Source organism: Opisthocomus hoazin, chromosome 2 (assembly GCF_030867145.1).
Source record: "Opisthocomus hoazin isolate bOpiHoa1 chromosome 2, bOpiHoa1.hap1, whole genome shotgun sequence".
Taxonomy (NCBI): domain Eukaryota; kingdom Metazoa; phylum Chordata; class Aves; order Opisthocomiformes; family Opisthocomidae; genus Opisthocomus; species Opisthocomus hoazin.
The window spans coordinates 42,576,149-42,590,082 of NC_134415.1; the positions used below are offsets into that span (position 1 = coordinate 42,576,149).

Below are 13,934 nucleotides of genomic sequence, written 5' to 3' on the forward strand. Positions count from 1 at the left end.
TTGGCTGCTCAACTGAAAAAGCAATTACTCGCACAATCCTATGCCCGTTCTCCATTGACCTGCTTTCAGCAGGGTTTCACTCCACATCCACCTGGGTTTGGCAGCCACAGCAGCAGAAACTAATTCAGCTAGAAAGTCCTGTAAGCCCCTTACAATATTGAAAGTCTTATTTCTGTGCCTCCATCCATGGGGAAGCCTCCTCCTGGACAAACTGGCAAGACACAGATTGGACAGGTGGTCTGAAAGATCGGTAGAAAATTGCCTAACGGGCTGCACTCAGACGGTGGTGATCAATGTTTTTCACTCAGGCTGGCAGTCTGTCACAAGTGGGGTTCCCCAGGTATTGACAGTGGGCCCCATGCTGCTCATCTTCACAAATGATCTGGATGATGGGACAGAAAGCACCTTCACTAAGTTTGCTGATGACACTAAACTGGGTGGTGAGGTGGACACACGAGAAGGGAGAGCTATTATATGGAGAGAACTGGACAGGCTGGAAGAGTGGGCTTAGGAAGAACAACATAAAGTTTAACACAAGCAAGTGCAAAGTCCTGCACCTGGGACAACACAAACAAAGAGCCCAGTGCAGCCTTGGACATGTGTGGCTGGGGAGCAGCCTCACTGAAAGGGTGCTGGTGGACAAGCTGAACGCGAATCACCAGCATGCTGCTGCAGCAACGAAGGCAAACCGGATCCCGGGCTGCATTTACAGGGGTACTACCAGCAGGGATGGCCGTGATCGTCCCACTGTTCAGCGCCTGTCAGCTTGCACCTGGAGTGCTGCGCCTAGTTTGGGTCCCCGTATTTCAAGAAAAACACGGGCAGACTGGAGAGGGTCCCAAGGAGGGCCACGAAGATCATCAAAGGGCATGGCAACCTGCCCTACGAGGAAAGACTGACAGAGCTGGGTCTTATCTCCCTGGAAAAGACTCGGGAGGGGCCTCATCACGGTATTCCGGTACTTAAAAGCGCGGCCACAAAGGGGACGGAGTCTCGCTCTTCACAAGGAGCAGCCACCTCCGGCCAGGCCTCCCCGACGGAGGCACCCCGGGCAGACCGACCCTGCGCCCGACGCGAGGGACAGAGCCCCGGGGCCGCACAGGCAGCTCCCCGCGCTCCCCGAGCTTGCAGGGACCGTGTTTAGCGCGGCTCCCTTCCCCGCCGGCCCACGGGACGGGGCACGCCAGCGTCCTTCCCGCGGGCCGGGGGCTGAGTCGGCGCCCCGGGAGCGGCCTCACGGCTCCCCGAGGGCTCTGTGGCCTTAGCAGCTCGCAGCCGGGCGGTGGGGCACCCCCGGCCCCGCCGGTACCAGCCCGCGGCGCCGGGAAGAAGACAAAGGCGGGGGGTGCGGGGGCAGCCGGCCGGCGGCGAAAAGGCTCCGGGCCGGAGCCGCTGGGCCGGGCCCTCCGCGCCGCAGGGCGCGCGCCCCCGCCGGCCGCTGCGCCGTTGGGTTGCCGCGCGCCCGCCGCCTTCCCCCTCGTGAGCCCTCGGACATCAAAGACCGAGGGGAGGGAGGGAGGGGGGTGGTGCCGAGGCAGCCTCGCGGCGCGGTGACGGGCGCGCTCGCCGGCCAGTCGCCGCGCCGGCGGCGCACGATGGGCATGCCCGCTGGCCCATCGCCTCGGCGTCTGCGCCCCCTCCCCGACTCGGAGCCAATCGTGGCGCCGGCGGCCGGCGGGGAGGCGTGACCCGCTCCCGGCGCGGGGAGGGGTGTGTGCGGGAGGACGGAGCGCAGAGCATCTTGCGTGCTCGCCGTCAGCGGGCTGTGTCCCCGCTCTCTCGTCGCCTACCCTCGCCGGTAGCCGGGCCGCTCCTTCCCTTCCCTCTCCTCTCGCGGCCATGTCGTCGCCGTCGTCTGGAGAGCGGTACGAGGAGGAGGAGGAGGAGGACGGCGCCTACGAGAGCCAGGCCAAGCGGCTGAAGCCCAGCGCCGCTGCCGAGGAGGGCGAGATCGAGTACAGCGGCGCGGAGGAGAGCGAGAGCCGGCGGGACAAGGCGCCCCCGCCGCGCGGCGGGGGCTTCTCGGGCGGGGTGAGGGACGCGGTGGCCGCCGGGGTGGGGGCGCCTTCCCGCGGGATGCCGGGGGGAAGGGCCTGCGAACCGCCCGCCCCGCCCCCTATCGCGGGGCGAGGCTCGTGACACCACCCCCACTCCCTTTGCCGGCGGGGGGCTCTCCCCGCGGAGTGGCGGGAGGCCCGGCCGCGCGGCCTTTCCCCGCCTCGAGCCCGCCGGCCCGCTCCCCCGGCCATGGAGGCGCTTCCGGTGGCCGTGACCCCCGCTCCCCCCCCTATTCCCCTGGCCGCGGGCCGGGCTGGGCCGGGTCCGGCCGTGCTCCCCCTCGTCCCCGCGGCTGGCCGTGTTCTCGCCGGGGCCGCCTGGGGACGGACGGAGGGAGGGGGCGTGGGCGCGCAGCACGCCGGGTGTCCGCGGCCTGGATTCCGCGGGCAGCTCGCTGCCCCTTGGGAGGCCGCGGCGGCGAGCTGCGCGCTCGGCCGGTTGCCGGGAGTAGCTATAGAAACGTGGGGCGGGGGGTTCCTTTCATCCCTCTGTTTTACCTTTGTGCCTGGCAGCGTACGGCGGTGAGGCGGGTCGCGAACGGTCGCCTCCTTTTTAAATTCGCTTGGGTTCTGTTTTCTCCCTCGCCCACCAGCGATGCCAGTAAGCGCGCTGGTTCGCTACGGTTTTTTGCTACGTACCTTTCATTCTTCATGATTTTGTATCTAAGTATCGGGATGGTCCTTGACCCGTAAATTTGGGCTAGCAATAATTTTGTGTCTACTGTTTAGTTTCCTAGCTAAGTAATTGTCCTGCTGGTTGTAACCATTTTTCTGTTTCTTACTTGAAGAAGATCAAGATAACATTGATTTAATGGCGGACCTTGAAATTCAGAATACCTCTGTTTTGTGATTTGTTAAAATGAACTTGCTTAGCACTGTGATAAGTTAATGAGAGAGCATTTACTGTTACCATTTCTCCATCAGTTAAACCTCTCGATGGAGAGGGTACCTACGAAATTTGTACAAAAGTTCCCTGACAAACTGCACCAAAGACACGTCTCAGAAGAGAAGTATTTTAATTCTACAGTTTTTTGTGACAGAGCATCGTCTCTCTTGCAGTCAAGGCTTAGCAGTGTGCTCTGTCTTAAAGGCCAGTTCTGAATGAAATTCATATGCTTGCTTAAGTTATCTTGAAATTTTGTCGTGTAGGAGAGCTGGACGTCATGCAGTGTTGCAAGTGGGAACAAGATGCTGCTTTTGCCTTTCCTCTTTTTGCAGTATTTTATGAAATCGGCTAGTTATTTTTTCTTTTTTTTCCTTCATTCCGGGTTCTGGCTCCGAATGTCTTCATGTTGACCTCAGCATCTCAGTTTATCCCAGTTAGTGCGCAGGGCACACTGTCCTGCCTCTTTAGGTAAGGAGAGCACAGAGAGTGTCTGTAACTTTACATTTTGGATTTCAAGAATGGCACATGTGGAGTCTCATCAGTAAAGAAACTGAAACAAATGTGTAGCAAGTCACGAACATGAGGGTTTTTAGGCAGCTTGTTCTGTCATTTGCAGTGTGCCTCCAGGAGGTGGGTGGTCACTGACTGATTGGCAAAACTGTATTCGCAGGTCCACTATCGGAGAGGCAGAAATTGTCTTGATAATAGAGATAAATGGAGTTTCTTAAGAATGAGCTATTGCATCAAGTGAATATGTGAAAAATGAAAGACTGAGCGGTTTCGTTAGTAATTTTATGTAGGGCTTTTAGTAGCAAAATGCGAGCATCTATTCATTAGAGTTAGTTAATGTGAATTTTAGGTTTTTTTCTCTGATAGTTTAAAAAAATGTGCAGGAAACTTATTTATTCTGTGGCATATCCATTTCTCTCCAGGGAAATGCTCCTAGCTTATAAAAGTTGTATGTGGCTCAGGCAAAGACATATACAATGAAGGTAGGCTGGGAGGAGGGAAGAAGTGTAACTATCCTGCATTGCTCAGAAGACAGCAGGAAAAGAATAAGTTAAGATGAAGTAGGAGGAACTATAGGGAATGGTGAATTAGAAGGAGAAATGGGAGAATGGATGACTGGGGTGAAAAGATAGGAGTCTGGTAGCCTTACTGTTGTTTTGTTTTGTTTTTTCTACCATGCATCCTAGAATATCGGTAAACTGTACACTCATATGGATTATGTGGTCTCTTTGTATAAAAGCTGTTTTGTGGTAGGGTCCTGCTAGCAGGTTGGTGGGGTCTCCCTCCTGGGCTAAATTTATTATTGTGGCATTTTCCCGTACCTCTGGGATTGTTTCATTAAGTTGAAGAAGCCCTTCATGCCTCTAAGTTTCAGGTTTTTTTCATCTGGGTGCCTAGAGGTCTGTATGCAAGATTGAGATGGGGAAATCCAAAATTTATTTCGCTTTTCTTTTTTCTCTGTTTCCCACTCATGTGGACACTCCTCGTAGCTCAGAGATATACCCTCTTCCTCGTGGCTCATATCAAGGCTGAGGAGCATGGAGAGCCAGGGACAGACCAGAGTGTTGACCGGGGAGGAGTAGGAAGTGGTCTTGCAGAAGTGTTCCGTTGGTGAGAGTATGGTTGGGAAGAATGACTTTCGCAGAGGCAGTGCTGAGTGGTGGGGAAGCCTTGGCAGAGGAGTCAGAACTGCAGTGTAGCAGAGGGTCAGGACACTGGGAGAATGTGTGTTAAGAGCTGCATTTGGAGGGCCTTTCAGCTCCATCCTCTCTCTCTCTCCCTTAAATTTCAGTTTCATTGATTAATGTTGTGTCTATACGACCTGTATTTTCTGTAGCATCCACCTGCCTCACTGTCTTGGACATACCTACTCTTAAATATTTCTCTGAAGTAAGGAAGATCTGTTATCCCCGTTCTTACAGTTGGGGAAGTGAGATGTGGTGTCTAAATGCATAAACACAACTACAGGCTGCCGCAAGGTAAGATAGGGATGTGACCTTGCAGCTTCTCAGCTGCTCTGCTGTAACTTCCTATGTGCAGTGTTCTTGCTTTGCGGTAAATGGAAGGCAGCTCTCTTCACAACTCCGCTGCTTCGTGTCTATCACAGGCAGTTGCAGTAACAGTAGCTAGATGGCAATGAGTTCAGGTCTTGACCTGTTTTGCAGCGACTTGTTCATATATCCATTTCTTAAATTAAGTACATCCTAGAAATCAGTTGTGAAGTAAGCGTAAGTCATCCTCCATCAAAAAAAGTAACTGTTTCCTTCAGGCTCTTTCTTCTTACAGCACCTCAGGTTGAATCTCCTGATGTTGCTGTGTGTTGTGTGGGGTTTTGTTTTGGGGTGGTGTGGGTGTGTTTGTTTTTTTTAAAGGAATATTCAGATTGTGCTGAGCAGAGAGGAAAATAGAATGGAGTAGAGTATTTCCATTGGAAGGGACCTACAACGATCATCTAGTCCAACTGCCTGACCACTTTAGGACAGATTCAGAATTAGCAGAAGGGACCAGTGTGCAGGTATTCCGTTCTGCAGCGGTTGTAATCATTGAAAAGACACAGTGGTAGAGAGAGCTCAGAAGAGGTATACATTAAATAAGAGAAACAATACCCCAAACTCCACATCCAAAGGAAAACTAAATTGCCAGTTAGCCTTCCAGAATATAGGGTGTGATTAACCTTAACCCTTTTCTCCTCCCTAGCCCCTTCACCCTGCCCCCAAAACTAACCAACCGACAACAAAAAAATAAATCCAGGATGTACAAAACTTGTATATTCTTCTGCTGCTATGGAACCCTAACTTTGTCTTGTTTGGTCGGTTCTTCTGAGACACTGTTTTACTTCACTGTGTACTGAAAGTATTGTTGTCACTGCAAAGCTACGGGAATTCCAGGTGGCGTGGACAGAGGTGTCTCCTGTACCTCTGTAGGGAAGAGACAGAACTGCTAAAGTCGGGCAGGTGTGATCAGCAGGGGTGATGTACGACGGGGCAAGCAGCTTTAAGTAATGCCATCGTTGTGTAGTACAACTAGCAGTTGAAGAGTGTGCATGAACTGCTGCTGTCTGCTTAAGAAAGCCTTTCCTCATCAGACCATGCCCACTGGGCAGAGTTGAGATTATTGGGGAATGTGTTGTGTACCTTCGCCTTGTCTCTATAATGTGGTAATTTTAGCTACCCTTGACATCTTGCAAGGGAGTTGGATGCAGATTAGTCCAGAGTTAGGCATTAATGAAGTTTTGGGCACTTACATATGTAAGAAGCAACCTTTTGGGGCTTTTTCCCCCAGTTCTATTGTATTTATAAAAGTAATTTCAGAGCATTTAAGAGGGTTGGAGCAAGAGGAAAAAATTGAGAGTGAAGAAGAGAAACCTAACAATGAGAAATAAAATAACAGTATATTTAGGTACCTGGGGGAGAGAATATGAAGGAGGAGTGCCATCCTTTTGCAGTAAGGAGAAAAAGAGAGATGGAGGAGGTAAGCAGAGAAAATGTAAAGGATCAGATGGTCGAAAAAAGGTAGTACAAACTAATAGAACAAAGGTGGATATACTGCAGAGTGTCTGTACAAAGGATTAAGGACACATTTATGTGCAAACAGTTGGTGAAAAATTCTCTAATCTGAAATTGGTGAGCAAGAGAGACATCATCCTGGAGTCCATGATGACTTTCTTCCTTTTCGGAATGGCAAATCATAATTTGTTTGCAAGAAACCGGTGATACATTCAAAATGTTGTCTAGAGCTATGTAGGTCCCCAAAGAATGGATGTTAAAATGCTACAGCCATTCTTTGAAGCTGCCTCTGTTGCAGTGTTAAGTACGTGAAGCAACTTTTTTGTGCTTCATCTGCTTGGTTATGTCATCACTTCCCTTCGTGCCTTGACTCTTTACAGAAGCTCGGTTTCAATGTTAAGCGTTTTTAGGTTCCTAGTTTCTTTCTTGAGGGAAACATTTTCTGTCCTTGTTACTGGTCTTGAGCGCTTAGAAAGGAAGTCTGTTTCCATTACCTATTTAATAGTTGTATTTTCTGTCCAGCTAATGATTCTTCAAGAAATTGTTACTGAGCTTTCAAAAACCCTTAAGCCATATATATTAATGGGTACAGCAGTAGTGTTAGCTAATCTGTTCTCCTGGCTTTGGTGGAGTGCAAGTCTCGTGTTGGAGTTTTGCATGGGGCTTTTGTGCCATCGTGGGAGTTGCAGTTACTGAAAGACTCCTTTGTACGCAGAGAAATACTGATCGTGGTTAATCTGTATGGGAGCAGATGCTTTGATGTAACCTTTGTCTGTGTGCCAACAGTAGCACGTGTAGTTTTGAAGACCCAGTGATGGTGAGATCTTGGTCAAATCCTGTATTTTTCACCTTTGGGAAGAAATTATGGCAGGAATTGAATTAGTTGTGTATGTTCTGACCTTAGCTGTGGAGACGCTTTACACTTACAGATGCATTTGATTTTTCATGTGATCTGGTGGTTTTATTTCTCCTTCTTTTAGAGGAAATCAAGGATCATGCTAAATTTGCTTGATATTGCAGCTTGGTAGCTGCAAAACTTGTTTGATGGTAATATGTATGTCTGCCCTTCGTGCCATCACATTTTTGCACTCAGACATATGCCTGCGGCACATGTTCATGTCTTTCACCAATATGCTCTGTGAATGTTAGTTTGCGGCTTCCTGGCTCCAGACTGACTTATGCTCGGGTTCTTGTGCTGCTGTTTACTGCTGCTGGTTAGAAGCTATTTTGAGCAAAGCAGAGGCCCTCTGATTCGGCCGTTTATAACCTCAGTGATTTTATCTGTATAAATTAATTTCTGAAATTCTATGTAGATAAGTCCTTAATTTCATGGCAAGTGACTGAGATTTCACTGTTTTGTCTTTTGTTGTTTTTTTTAATTATTATTCCACGCTTCTTGAGGTTCTGCACAAGTTACTACAGTAGCAGCGGTGTTATGACTTTCGATTCTCGCTAAATCTCCTACTATACAACACTGTACTAAAGGATGCTTTCTGTGCGGTGTTATGGGAGGACGAAATTTGGCATCGAAAGCCAAGTGTTGCTTTAACTACAAAAGAAAGCAAAATTTGTATTTGCTGATGGTTCTGAGAATAATTCAGTTTGCAGAACTGCAGACGTCTGTGTATGTGTGTATACTTATGTATAATGGAGTTGAAGAAGCAAGTATAGAAGAGTCTGAATTTTTGAGAGAGTTTGTACTAGTAGAAAGATTTATGCCTTCTTTTTATGGCAAGAGTAAATGGACTGCTAATAAATAAAAATACAAAGGGATATGCATGACAAAGAAAGATGAACTGAAACTATAAACGGTGCCGTTATGATCCGCTCTCTTAAAAGCTTGACTTGACGTAGGGAGGTGCTAATTAAGTAAGGTAGCTCTTTGTAGTGAGTCTTTGCTTCAGTGAGAAAATCACTGCTTGTTTTTGCCATCTGACTAGACAGAAATATTTTTAGGTGAGATTTCTTGAATGCATTAAAGAAAAGAAAGCAAAAGAAAAGAAAATGCATATCCCTATCTTAATATAGTAACAAGTATGCAGGGCAATGAATAATTGATTTAATAACTTCTGATTGTTCTGCAGACTGTCAATAAAGATGCTTGCTATCTTAATACCTTAGAGTACTAGAATTTGCAGGAAGAACTGGTAATTATTTTTTAGTTTTCTTTTGAAGGTTTTCTCAGGTGCTTCGTTCAGCTTTGAAAAGTGTGTGTGGCTAGAGAACATATAAGCCTCTGTGTAGTTCTGTTCCTTCTGCAGTTAGTCTTATGTATTTGAAGTTCAAAGTATTAACCTTTTATAACTACTTTGATCACTCCTACTGCTGTAGACCTTGGCTGATTGATTCAGCATATATGGTATCTTAGGCAAATACCACTAGTACTGTTTTCCCACAATTGTCACAGCTCTTATTCAAAGAAATGTGTTGCCACTTAAAATGCTTGCATGCTGCAAATGAATAAAAGGAAAACTAAGCTTAAAATTACACAGCAGGTTGTTCTGATGTCTGAAGTGCTGTCTTCTGGTTCAAGCAGAAGGGTCAAATTCTTGATTTAAAGAAAAAAAACAAACAGTTGTTTTGGGAGAGCTGTGTATGGAGCACAGGAATTAAACACACAAAACTCAATTTGTAGTTACCTGGAAAAGTGTTTTTTCCTCCAATCTGTAGTTCAGGTAGATAGGGAAGAGAGGAATGTCTGTAGCACTAGTAACAATAATTGTGTTTACTTAATTACTGGAGCTGAATGCTCCTTTGTGCTACAAATGAGAATCTCTCTCTAGTTCCAGAAGATGCTATGCTACTTGTTACAAAAAAGTGAAAAATCAACAAGACTGCTAGATCAAACACATTGATGTAGTTGCTAAATTTGAATACATCAACTTTACGCTGCTGTTACATGTTTGGGTGCTGGTAATTACAATATAGTTTAGTGTGCCCTTTATTCTGATATTTCTTTGATTATCTCTCATTATTGGCTTACATAGTTTCATTCTTTTTTTACTCCCATGTCTTAGAATATATAAGGTAAATTTCAGCCCTTCTTCAGTCTTTGTGGGCTGCAATCAGCACATCTTTCCATGCGTTCTTCAGTCACACAGAACTGAGACTGTCTGAAATCATAGCAGTAGCTCTGAAAAATGCTTGTGGTAGGAATTCTGTGTGCTAATGTATGCCAGCTGAATCTGTTAATGGTCATCAACCTTGAGGTGAAAAGAAAGAGCATGCCTATATGTACAGAAATGGCGAGTTTTTACAAACATGTATGAAGAGTGTTTAGGATTAGAAGGGAGGTTGGATTTATTTCAGGTGTAGTATGGAGCTGGCATTTTCTTGCATTGTGGGGCACAGCTCTGCATACGTTAGAAAAATAATCAATTTTCATTCAGTTTACTGATGGCCCTTGTTTGTTCTTGCTTTTTTCTCCCTCCAGGCTGTCTCAGACAAATATTGGCATAAACAGGAAGAGCATCAGAAATATTTTAGCTATTGTGCATGTTAAAGTATTTTTTTTAAAGCTTTTAAGGAATAGGGTGGAAGACGTCCTGCAATTCTACCAAGTGTTAAATAGGCTTTTTTTTATATTAGAAAAATCTTGCCTGTGCAAACACATTAACTAAATCTGCAGAGCATTTTATTTTAAGTAGACTTCAGCAACTGAGCTCAGCAATCTATTTGGAGAGAAAAGTTAAGTTATATAAAATATGCTTGGATTGTACATTTAGATGGCTGCTTCTGGACCCAGTGTAGTGTCTGCCAAATATTTAATTTTAGTTAATGATAGCAGTATATCTTGTTCTGTGTTGAATTTAAAATGTCATTTCGTTGCTAGGATGCCGGGGGAAGTCATCACAAAGTCTCTGTTTCTCCTGTCGTCCATGTCCGAGGGCTGTGTGAATCAGTTGTGGAAGCAGATCTTGTGGAAGCTCTTGAAAAATTTGGAACCATATGGTATGTCAAGCAGCATAAAGTCATGTCTCTGGACAAGTTGGGAGCATTATTTAAAAGTCTCTTGGACCTCTTTAAATGCATTATGATAGCCATTTGAAATCCAGAACTTAATGGTAAAGCATAATGATTTTGTAGCAGTGCGAAGGTTCTGTGTTTGTGTACATGACAAGTCTGATCAAGCAGTTACACTGTCTGCTATCAGACTTCAGTAGCACAGCTAGTCCTGGCCTTAAGATGAACTGTAGTTAAACTGACTTGCAGAACAGCTTGAGGATGGTTGTCTTGATATAGGTTAATAGACTAAAAATAAGGGTGGGCCACAGGGCAGATGATGGTTTTTCCTATGGTTTCCTGTGATATGGTAGGACTTTCAGAATGAGGTGGCTATTCAGAGAAAGTCCCTTCAAAGATCATACATACAGCCTAAAGATTCCTCATCTGTGAACACAATAGTAAAGGTGAATGGGTAGAGCCAGCTTATTCTGAGTTTTGAGTGCTTATTTTTGGAAACATGCATTTCTTTTGAAGGAAATACATGTATTGAAGTCAAATTGGGTTTTGTAAATGGTACAATGGTATTTTTCACTGCCTTAATATTCAAATAATTCAATTATACTTGTACCAGTATGTTAAAGTGAATACATAAAATGAAGTGAGCACAAGCTTGTTCAGGAATACAAACATTTTAGCCTGAGAGTTTTACTTTTCAAAAATTTAATCAGCTGACAAAGCTTCTTGAGTTTGTCTTTATCTGAATTTGGTTAACAAGAGCACTTGTGTTTATTTCCTCTAAGGTAGTTTTGTGTCAAAAATAGTATTTTAAATTACTTAGCAACAGCAAAGATGTTTACTGTATCAGCATTGGATGTGTTTTATAATTTGCCTTTACTTTGATCCTTTACCTCATAAATGGCTTTAGCAAGTTTTTTTTAATATTAATTGTAGTTATAGTAAGTTAGTAGATGATTAACTGTTTCTTGTATTGGTTGAATGTTTGTATGCATTAAACTTTTTCAGGAAGACAACTGCCTATTACTTACTTATCTTATATCTGCACTTCTTTGTTTTGTGCAAATGTTTTAGAAATGTGTTGATCAGGTTTGAGAAGCACGAGCACGGAGACCTACCTTCCTTTTATGGCCTGTTAGGAATTGTTTAGAAAAAAGATATATATGACAGTTACGGGACTTTGGAGTTGTTTTGAGTAAGCATAGGGGAAAACTTACCGTAATGTTTCTCTCACCAGCTATGTCATGATGATGCCATTTAAGCGTCAGGCTCTGGTGGAGTTTGAAAGCATAGAAAGTGCAAAGAAATGTGTAACGTTTGCAGCAGATGAACCTGTATACATTGCTGGACAGCAAGCCTTTTTCAACTACTCTACAAGTAAGAGGATTACTCGGCCAGGGAACTCTGATGACCCATCTGGTGGAAATAAAGTTCTCCTGTTGTCAATTCAGAATCCTCTCTACCCAATTACAGTGGTATGTTTCTTCTTTTTTTTCTTAATAAAACAATAAGAGGCAGGGAGCAGCAAACTCTGTTACCTTATTTCCATTGTGTAGTGTTTGTTAAAATTTTACACTGTTAATTTGAGTCGGGAATTAAATTCACCTACTAAAGCTTTGCACCATCTTCGCATAAGTAACATGCATGTTCTGGAAAAAAGGTTTTTCGAGATGGGTCAGTCTTGTTGTGCAGATATTTTGCAATATGTTTGAAGACTTCAGTGGTCAGGTTTTTGAAATGTTTAAATTGCTACACGCTTCTGAAATACTTCCGAATGTGTTGCCACAACATCAGGAATGTCAGATAGCTTTTAGGCTCTAAGTGGTGTATAAATAGCTAGTAATTTTTCCGGTAGAAGGGGTTATGTTATTGCAGTCCTTCATTCCTAAGTATTTCCTTTGTGGAAAGCTGAAAACTTCATCTGTTGGTGATTGACTCCAGTCTGATGGAATCTTCTTCACTTTTATTTGGGCTACATTTTACTTCTCGGTATTTCAAGTGATACCATATATACAGTTGCATCCTAATTTAATGCCATCTATTTATGGCACGTGTACATGTTTTTTTAATGATACAGATATTTTTGGTTGTATTTAAGAATGCATGTTTTCTCATGCATTGAACGTTTATTTTTTTCATAGAGATTTTATACTACGTGTTGAATTGCACAGAAATATTTCAGGAAAAGTTTAAAAAGTCTGCTTTAGGCAGATTTGTAATGCTGTGATAAAAGCATGAGTGACTTGTTAAGGAAATATGTAGGATAGTATGGATCAGTTAAAGTGTTTGGGTTGTGTGAAAGCATAGAACTTAATGTAATTATTAAGTTTTGGTTAATGTGCCGTATATTATGTCAGCAAATTGAAACAGTACTCCTGAAATGACTTCGAGCAGTCAGTTCCATGTCATGCTTTTTGCTTCACTGTATTGTGAATATCAGTAGGTTTTTGCCTGTTGGTTTTATTAGTGGATGATGAGTTTTCTTTTTCCTGTCAATTTTCCTTATAAAAAAGCATGGCAAGGTATGAGTTACGTTTTCATCAGTGTTGTAAAATACACCTACTTTGAGCTCTATGAACAAATACACTGAGGAAGTTAAAGTATTCTTTGCATGTGCGTGTAATACAGATTTTGGAAACAGTTTCATTCATGCATTTTAAATTTGGCTTGCATAAGCAGCTGAGTTGAACATAGATGCTTGAGGAAACTAGTAGCAGAAGCATCATTCTGGGCTAGGAGAGTTTCATGGAAATTCTGAGGATGAAGTCTCTAGCACAGTAGCTCCTTTTTAAAGCAAACAAACCAAACACCGCCACCCCCCCCTTTCTTCCCACTGCCCCCAACTGTTTGTCTAGAGTATGCCAGTGAGCACTAGAAGCAGACAGATTTCAAAAATTATTTGCAAACATTGAAGCCTGTTGAAGACAGAGTAGACTAGTACAGTCATAGCAACTGGGAAGAGAAATTGTACCCATAATAGCTAGGAATGTGATGAGAAAAATAAAAATTTTGTACTTGCCCAACAGGGTAAAGAAACACTTAACTTAAGAATGCCTCAGGCAAAGTCTGCATTATTAAAAAAACCCCAAAGAACCCCCCAGAAACCCCCCAAAAAACACAAAGCCCAACAATACCTCTTCCTCTTCAACACTCCTCTCTTTAAATTTGAACTACAGTTAGATGAAACAGATGAAAAATTGCACCCAGTTTTAAGTGGCAAGCCTGAATAACTGCAGAAAACTGTTGCATAGTTCTTAAGAGTTTTGCTTTCAAAACAAGGTAGTTTTTGCAGAGAAAATGGTCTGCTCAAGGACATCTTGTGGAAGAAGCTAAATTGTTCTAAAATTTTTGCTGTGCCTTATTTCCTCAATTACAATTGTGACTTGCTGCTTTCCTAGCAGAATGTTTTGAGAGAGGTGTGGCAGTGAAGGGCAAGAAGGGCAAGTTAACTGTATTTAATTCCCAGTTGCTTTCCACCGCTTGTGGTGGGGGAGTTGGTGTTTTGAAAAAGTTTTG

The 13,934-nt window shown here is 44.2% G+C and overlaps 1 protein-coding gene across 1 annotated transcript in view; it reads left to right on the forward strand.

The window, feature by feature from the left end:
- Positions 1–1,705: 1,705 nt before the first annotated feature.
- The window catches only part of HNRNPLL (heterogeneous nuclear ribonucleoprotein L like), a 30,214-nt gene continuing 17,985 nt past the window's right edge, over positions 1,706–13,934 (forward strand). Inside the window, exons 1-3 of the mRNA XM_075413409.1 lie at positions 1,706–2,031; positions 10,291–10,409; positions 11,656–11,893. Of these exons, the coding sequence (XP_075269524.1) occupies positions 1,840–2,031; positions 10,291–10,409; positions 11,656–11,893 (549 nt within the window). The 5' untranslated portion in view covers positions 1,706–1,839. The remainder of the gene's footprint in view (positions 2,032–10,290; positions 10,410–11,655; positions 11,894–13,934) is intronic.